This window comes from Cyprinodon variegatus, unplaced genomic scaffold (genome assembly GCF_000732505.1).
Source record: "Cyprinodon variegatus isolate N-32 unplaced genomic scaffold, C_variegatus-1.0 Scaffold937, whole genome shotgun sequence".
NCBI lineage: Eukaryota > Metazoa > Chordata > Actinopteri > Cyprinodontiformes > Cyprinodontidae > Cyprinodon > Cyprinodon variegatus.
Window position 1 is genome coordinate 219239 of NW_015151390.1, and position 9259 is coordinate 228497.

The 9259-nt window shown below is 37.4% G+C and overlaps 1 protein-coding gene across 1 annotated transcript in view; it reads right to left on the bottom strand.

Moving 5' to 3' along the window:
- The window catches only part of LOC107100121 (RING finger protein 150-like), a 35621-nt gene extending 31048 nt beyond the window's left edge, over positions 1-4573 (bottom strand). Inside the window, exon 1 of the mRNA XM_015398490.1 lies at positions 3719-4573. Coding sequence (XP_015253976.1) covers positions 3719-4178 — 460 coding nt within the window. The 5' untranslated portion in view covers positions 4179-4573. The remainder of the gene's footprint in view (positions 1-3718) is intronic.
- Between the last annotated feature and the right edge of the window lie 4686 nt (positions 4574-9259).

Sequence of the window (9259 nt, forward strand, 5' to 3'; positions counted from 1 at the left end):
AGGCACACCCTGTCAATAATTATTTTTATTGTTTAAAGAAAATAGGAATTAAAGTTCTAGATATTAAAGGAATAAATAAATACGAACAGAACTTTAATATTTTCCCTCCATTCATGATGTCTGCAGTGTTTAGGTTTTCTAAAAGCTCCATTAAATGTAGCTTTCCTGTGAAGCTCTTTATGAATCCTTTCGTAAATTTACAGGTTAAAATGCAACTCTCTGAATGCTTTTATTTTGGTGCCATTGATCACTTTAAACTAGAGCTAAATAAAAGGAGAAGAAGTCCAATATCCGTAAAGAACTGTTTGCAGAGCAACACTTGTTCGCCAACATATTCAAAGAGTTGTGAACTTTTCACGTTTGGTGTTAAATGTCGAATTTAACCAGTGGGACGGAGTCTCAGGGCAGCAGATGCTGAAATCAGAGTGAAGAGGAGGAGAGATGAGGACAGAAGATGGAGAAAACAGGCAGTTTTTACACCTTATACCACCGCTGCTACTGTTAGCATTAACATGCTCGCAAGATACCCTAATACTGATCAGCCCAACTTTAACTGCAGGTTGAAATGACACAATTAAGGCCAAATTATGCTTTTGATGCATAGCCTCTACAACCGTCAAATCAACCGCACAGAGGTTCTGCAACCGTTGTTGTGCACCTCAAAATAATCCTGATTATGCAACGGTAACAAACCATGCAGACCTCAAGCGGAAGTACGCAGACAAAAAGCAGCTGTGATTGGTCCTTGGTTTGCCTTTGCAGCTGTCTGTGTGGTCGTCCTTCTCGATTCGATGCCTGGGCACGCCATTTTTTTTAAAACCGAGGAACAACTACAATGGACGACGACGATGAAAGGTTAATCTGTCTTTTTGCTAACTCCATTAACAGAACCTGTTCCTCTTCGATTTCTAGCAACTCTAGATCCATCTCTGTAACCGTCATATCTTGCAGAAGCGCCGTTGTTGTTTTGGAAGATAAAAACTCCCACCGGCGCTGCAGAATTCTCGTGAGTTCTTGAATAGGCTCTCCCTTGTGCTTTGGCAGGAAACTGCTGTGCTTCCCTAGAAATTCCAGACCGACAGTGCAGAAGGATACCAGCAAAACCGGTTTGCGACCAGACCCAAGCGACATTTGATGCATGCGGTTGCAGAAGTCTAATCTGTCCTTTAGGCTCAGACTAAATGATTCAGCGGCAAATACATGGTTAAGATTTAAAACAATAATATAAGAAGATCTTAATTGATACAGTCTGACTGCACTGGAAGGTAGAGAACTGGAAAGGCGACAGTTTATTCTGTTAGCGAGCAAAATAATAAGAAAAATGACAATGAATGATGGCATCTGAGGTTTTCTAGATATTAAGAAATAAAAATAACACGGAGCCTCCAGTAACCACCAGCAGAGTAATCATTTGGTTCTTAAAGCATGGAAATGGAAAGCTCCTCTGGCAGAACAGCAAAGCACAACTCAACCATTCAACAAATAAAGATTATTTACATGCCAGAGTTGATTTAATAAAAGAAACCGAATAAATGGGGGCCTGCTAAAACTGTAAAAATCAGCGCAATCACTTGGCCATCCCAAAGGTTGGAGAAGGGATCCTGGATAACTTTTCGAAGACATATGAAGCATATAATCTATCGCTTTGTTTCTTTGGTAATGTAATGGCTCATTACTAAACAAAACTGAAGAAAAAACTGAATCTCAAACCAAACAGCACCAGAATCTAACAGAAATCAGCGCAGCTAACAGATCAGATTATGCTCCTTTAGACGGGCCCAGGTTTGGATTCCATCATATTTAAGAAAAATTATTCATATATTAAGAACATTAAACATTAAAGCCCAAGTGAAGCTGTGCTTCCATGTGTTTTATAACCTCATTTAACAGTCAGCTCATATGTTTTTCTGAAAAGAGTAAAAATGGAAAGTGGGTGAAGGAAAACAATCAGCTAGATTACATAAGAAAAAACGCTTGCATTGAAAATTACATTTGGAATTAGAAAATGCTTGAATCTGAATCTATCTACATGACTTTGTTATTTGTCAATCTCCTCTAAAATGACACCTGTTGGGAATAAACCCAACAGTTAAACTACGTGTCTTATAATATTAGAGTTTTAAGCTTTTCTCTGGATTTCATTTTTATTTTTGTTGGAAAGTTTTCATGTTGTTTTTTGCAGCATGTGGAGATCTAAGCAGGTGCCAAAGAAGGCCTCTGTGAAAATGATCCTGGCCGCTCTACTAAAGACAATATACTAAATAAATATCTAACTATTATTAGGGCTGAAACAATTAATCAGAATAATCTTGATTAATCAATTATTGAAATAATCGTCAACTGGAGTATAGAGACTCTAAAACCTGCCGTTAGCTGACAGGGCAACCCTCTTACAGCAGTAATTACATAAAAATTGTAAAAATATACATTTGTATTTAAGATAAAAACATTTTTATCTATCAAAATGCTCTATCTAGAACTCCTCAAGGGGAAAAGTTTTAGTTTCACCAGGTTTAATTATGTAAAAAATCTTTAAGGAACCTTTGGCTATGTGATTTTTATTCGAAAAAATAAAAGACAAATGAATCGATTTGCTAAATAATCGTTAGTTGCAGCCCTAAATATGATATGTCCTTTGGGACTTTTTTTTTTTATTATTTCAATACTAATATATATTTTAAATTGTTCCACTTTTAGCTTTTGTTATATTCACACAGACTCAATTTTTTATCTGTTAAAAGTTTCCATGGATATAGGTGGCACTATGGCAGTGCTTTTCAATCCTGGTCCTCAGGGCACCCTGCTCTGCATGTCTTAGATGTTTCTGAGCTTCAGCACACCTGATTCAGATGATTATAAGGTGTGTGAAATCTGGGAAACATCTAAAACATGCAGGGCAGGGTGCCTTGAGGACCAGGTTTGAAAAACACTGCTCTATAGAATAGAACATAGAATCACTTAATTGTCCCAAAATTGGTCAAATTCTGGTGTTTATAGCAGCAAAAAGATTATAGAAAAAAAATAGTCACACAAATGTGAACCTTAGAAAAAGTACAAAAATAATATAAGGTGAAGACTTACAAGATAAACAATCAAATACTGCACTTTAAAGTGTTTTAACAATATAAAACTTTGCATCTGGAGAATAAATAACCAATATACAGCTATGGACATTTTTACAGCAATGGATATTTGAAAATGTGCAAAATGGCAGCAGCATGTTATTTAACTGACTGAGGTAGAAACTGAGCAAAATTAGCATAAATATAACAATTTATTGGACGTTGTTGGGAACAGTGAAGGTTATAAAGTCTTATAGCTGCTAGGAGGAAAGATCTGCGATAACGCTGCCTGGGTCACTTAACATTTAAACTATTGCACGGTTTTGTTTTGTTACTTTTGTATAGAGTCTCCATTAAAAATAAAAATAAAACATACATACATACATAAACCTCCTAAAAATGTGGTTTTGAATCCTATATGTTATGTACATGCTGGAGGTTTCTTCCTGTTCAAAGGGAGTTTTTCCTTCCCACTGTCGCTACAGGCATGCTTAGTGTGAGGGATTGCATTGGGGTCAATGAGTCCATGCAATCAACTGGTTTTCCTTAGATAGAAAACTTTGTCTGTCTGGATGATGTGGTGAACTGTAAAGAGCCTTGAGATGACATGTGTTTTTATCATCCATAATAAATATGGAGGCCTCGTGTTCTCCTACCTTGGTGGGGCATAGTGATGGTCTCGTTGGGATTCGTGGAGCCCACATTAAAGATGACCACCGCCGTGGCGTTGTGGGCTGCAGCATTGCGGATCTTCTCCTTGCAGGTGCAGTTCCCCCGGGCTATCAGCGCTATCCAGCCCGCCGCGGCCTGCGGGGGGACCGCGAACCGGGTGTGGGGGTCACAGGCCTGCCGGTCCAGCGGGGAGGCCGGCAGCACCACCACCCCCTTGGCCTCCCGCTTGGAGGAGTGCTCCCCGTAGCGGCCGCATTCCGTCTTCTCGGTGCGCAGCTCGGAGGTGGACGGGTCCATGTAGGTGATGTTGACGAAGGCGGTGTACCACTCCTCCTTCTCCGCCACGGTGAAGTCCAGGCAGAGCAGGTGGACGAAGCAGAAGGAGAGCAGCCACGTAGAGAGGGCCAGACTGCGGCAGGCCGCCACCAGAGACCCCGGGGCCATGGCGACGCTCCCCGGAGAGAGAGGCAGAGAGAGGCCCGGAGGACGCAGAGAGCTTCAGCGCAGACGACGCCTACTCCACCATGTCACTAACCTGCGGATCAACCGTTTATTCAGAGTTTCTTGGTGCAAACCCCGGGTTCCCCCTCACCTTTCAGCCGCTCCCCTCTGCTGCTGTCAGCCAACCGCTAGCTGTCTCCATCTCCAGCCAAACAAACACGGTTTAAAGCCCAAACAAAGCGAATTCCAACCCGAACACGAACTGAACCGAAGCCGCTGCGGCCGGATGGACTCAGAGCTCCGTGGGTTTTTAAAAAACTGCTCTTTAAAGCTAAAGCTAGAAGCAGCTGCTTCGCTGCATTGTTGTGACTGGGCCACTGTTTACGATTAAGCTTCAGTGAATGAGGCAATGAACTTCCGGAAATGACTTTTAGAAATAAAATCCCATCTGAGTTTTACACAATACATCAAATCACCCCAGCTAGATTCGAAAATCTAATGTTGTAGTAACTTTATCAGAAAATGTCTACTTTTTACGAAACCTGTATGGTTTACACACGTTTAACAGGAAAATACTAACATTTGTATTTTACTTTGAAAATCAAAATAAATCTCCTCTTTTGTATTTATGGACTTTCTGCTGTTTGTCTATGGTTTAAAGTAACCAAATGTTGCCACCTAGCGGCAGAAAAGGGAAAACAACAGAAAGCACACACAATATTTTACACAATATTTCTATACATTTAGTTTTAATAGACTATATAAACAAAAATATAGCACATAAATATGTATAATCTTATTATAGATATGCTTAACTTAACTGAATTTAGTTATAACAATGTCATAGATTTGTAATATATCAGAATAATTCATAGTAGTTTAGTAAAATATACATGTGATTATAAAATAATTATATTCCAAAAAATTTAATTTCCTTTCTAATTGCTGTAGAACATTTTATTAATATGCAATATAAGGTAGATTATAAAAGAATTAGATATTGTGAAAAAGTTCAATATTTCTTTTCATTCATTTAAGAAGGTGAAACGTATACAGTCACACTCTAGATTCATTCATAACACAATGGTTACAGTATTACCAAAAATGGATTTTTCAAACAGAAACATCAGGCCTCTGTGAAGTTTGTTCATTCATATCCATTTATTGCGCTCCTTTTTGCCTGAGTGACTGCATCAAAATATTGTAGCATAAATGTGATCATCCCACAACCCTAAAGTCATCAGCATTGTTGGATATTGCCTCTCTCATCTTATATTTACATTCGGTATGTGGTTCTGGTCAGGCCGATTCGCCAGTTCCAACAACTCCACAAAGTTTCTTAGCAGAAGGAAACAATGCATTATAATGTCCTCATAGATGGCTGCACTGAATGTGGATTTCAGAAATATGCATTCGACCAAACCCTGCAGATTACATGGCACCCAATGTTTTCCCTTAACAGAAAAATTTAACACTGGACAAGAACACAAATTCTGCTCCCCAATTTTATCTATAGTCTGGGACCTTTATTGCCACATTAGCAAACTTCATTACAGGTCTATTTTTTCTATGTATGCCATATTTCAAATTATTCCTCATATACTGGACCTTAGTATTCCTCTCAAGCCTGATGGACATTTTATGAACCCAACTTTGACCTATCAGTACCTTTGGACAATCAGCATCTCTAGCAATGATCTTTTGTTTTTTTTTCTATTGTAAGTCCATTTCATTTACCAAAGAGAACATTCGCATACTTCAATACATTTTCCCTTATTTGCACACCAGTTTAAATTCAAAATGAAAATATTTAGCCTGTAGAAAATAGCATAGCTCATGCCTTAAATTAGTATGTAGTATTTTAATAATGAAAAGGGAAACCGGAAAAAAACAAGGGGGAAGCAAGGAAATAAAGATAGGAAGACAGAAAAAAATGGAGAGAAATGACTGGACTGAGAAGGAAAGTAGTTTAGGGAAAAGACGGAAACAAATAAAGAGGAAAGATTAAAAAAAATATATATATTTTTTTTAGGCTGTAATTGTCAGATATAAGCTTAACTCATATTTTACTGATATTTTACTTTTGTTCTGAACGATCTAACAAATACAAATCCATACCACCGTTGACATTGTTGATTAAACATAAAAAAAAGAACTGCATACATTTGAAATTCAATTCAATTCAGTTTATTTATATAGAATCAATTCACAACACATGTAATCTCATGGCACTTTACAGTTCACCAGATCATCCAATCAAATTAATCTAAATGTTTCTATCTAATGAAAAACCAGTTGATTGCATCGACTCATTGACTCGAAGTCAATCCCTCACACTAAGCATGCTTGTAGCGACAGTGGAGAGGAAAAACTCCCTTTTAACAGGGACCAGAAGCAGGCTCAGTCTGGGCGGTCATCTGCCGAGGCCGACTGGGGTTCACGGAGACAGAAGCAGAGATACAAAAAGCAGCTGTAAAAGGCAGGCGAGCCCCGAGCCAACTCCCATGTCAGAGGATGGAGAGAGCACATCCAGCCAGTAACAGTCAGAGAAACAGGACTACACTGAAAAACAGGCGGATCTCCAACTTCTATAAACAATGGTGTTAATGGCAGCAGCACAGCTGATATTTCCAGGATGGTTTCACAGCGAAACAGAAACATAGGAGGCAAAACTACTATCAGAAAAAGCAGAGAGAGTATAATGTTAGAGATTGAACTAACAGATTCAGCCGAGTGGGAATAGAAACAGAATGAAGCAGAATGATGAAATGGGGGTCCCTATGTCCTCCAGCAGTCTAAGCCTATAGCAGCATAACTATAGAGATAGCTCAGGATAACCTGAGCCACTCTAACTATAAGCTTTATCAAAAAGGAAAGTTTTAAGCTAGCCTTAAAAGTAGACAGGGAGTCTGCCTCACGGACTAAAACTGGTAGTTGGTTCCACAGGAGAGGAGCCTGATAACTAAAACATGGACTTATAAAGAACAATGCTATAACTACATATTCTCACTTTTATTGGAAACATTTTTAACATGCTGATGACGTAACCCTGTAGGAGTAGGAAAACAACTTTTCCATCCCCTCCTCGTTATTTACCTTCTGAAATGTTTCTGTTTCTTCTCTCAAAGTGAAATGAAATCACTTTGACCCCTAAATCAGAGACGTTTAATGAATTATTATGACTTTCTCTCTATAAAACCCAACCATGGTTCATAGCAGCAAGAATTGTCTTTAACATTCAACTGTTATTTTCATATCTTCTGATAAAAGCTTCAAACAACGTGTAAGAAAGAACAAATATTTCTCCAAACGGGATCCTCACCACTTGGTGGCGCTAATCCACTTGGTCGCCAATCAAGAGAAGAAGAAAGAAAATTTAAGAAGTTCTGTTGGATTAGCGCTCACCGAGGGTAAATACGACAGTTTTATTGTCTAAAAACGTTTAAAATAGAAAATGTTGCTAGTGCTAAGACCTGGAACTTAAAATGTAGAGGGGGCACTACTTATTTTAAGCAGTTGATGGTTTGTTCAATTGTTATCTTATAGAATAGAAAGGTTTTTACAACCCGAGGACAGAAGTAAACAGACGTTTACCTCTGACTGGACATTCAGATTCCCCCTTTTTTTACTTACACTTTTTTTTGTAACTCCCTAATTCAGCGTCTTTAATCAGTTGTAGTTTAAAAACAGAAAAAGCAGAGAGAGCATGACGTTAGAGATTGAACTAAAAGATTCTGCAGAGTGGGAGAATAGAGAATGAATGAAGCAGAATGATGAAATGGGGGTCCCTATGTCCTCCATCAGTCTAAGCCCATAGCAGCATAACTATAGAGATAGCTCAGGATAGTAGTTTAAAAACTAAAACAGGCATATTTTTAACACCTGGATTATAGTATTTCATACAAATGGTAGAAACTTTAACATTCGCTTTTGTATTTGTGAAACCTTAATTTGATTTGTAAAAGTTTATTAGAAGCCTTTGTTTTTTTCTTTTGCATATGGACCATATTAGAACAGGTCCAGTTCCAAAACTTCCAACGCAATGAACCTTCAAACTTCTGGCTGCACTAAAAGATGAATGGTTTAAACCCATTTTAATATTGACCTTTAGTTATGAGAGTTTAATAAAGGATGATTTCAGAGCCTTTTTTTGCATCTGGGCAGCAGACTTGGTCCAGTTAAAAAACAATAGTTTAATAATATGTTTTATTTAAAGCACTATAATAATGCACTATAACCACAATAACTCCTGTAAAAACCACTGTGCAGCTATATTATAGTTTTTTATTTACTGACTGTGCAATATTCTGTGCAATATGTTGAATGTGCAATAATTACCTACTACACTTTAACGTAAAGTAAAGTGTATATAAGCCATCCGGATTGCACATATTTTTATTTCTTATTTTTATTTTGTTTTTCATTGTTTGCGATACATGTACACTTGCACCTTAATCCTTATTTATCTTAATATACTGTATATACCTGGATATACTGTATATATATTGTTTATTCTTAATGCACCTTTTTCCTCCTTGTTTGCACCTTCTTTAACTTCTATGCCAATATGTGACGAGTGAATTTCTCCGCTATGAGATCAATAAAGCTCATCTAATCTAATCTGATCTAATTTCAACAATATACAACATATAATATTTTTTAACACGGATTGTATTATTCCACCCTAGTAGAGTAAACTTACAAACGATATTGGAAGATTTAAATAATTAGATCATTTTATGGCTGAATTTCTTCCTGGACTACACCTGATATGTCGAACTTTGTAGACTGGCTTTCTTTTAATCTTTGGCCCACAATTTCCCCGTTATGGGACAAAAAAGAGATTTTCTATTCTATTTGCTAAACCAGAACTAATACCCTGTGTAGGAGACATAAAAACACACACACATTGAAAATATAATAATAAAAGGACAAACATTTATAGAATGCTGAGAAGAGAAACAAAATACATATTTAAAAAAAAAAAAAAAGGTAACAAAATGATGGGACAAACTATACAATAAGCATGACTTAAAATAAAAAATACCCCATTTCCTGTCAGCCAATTGTCAAAAAAAAAACAA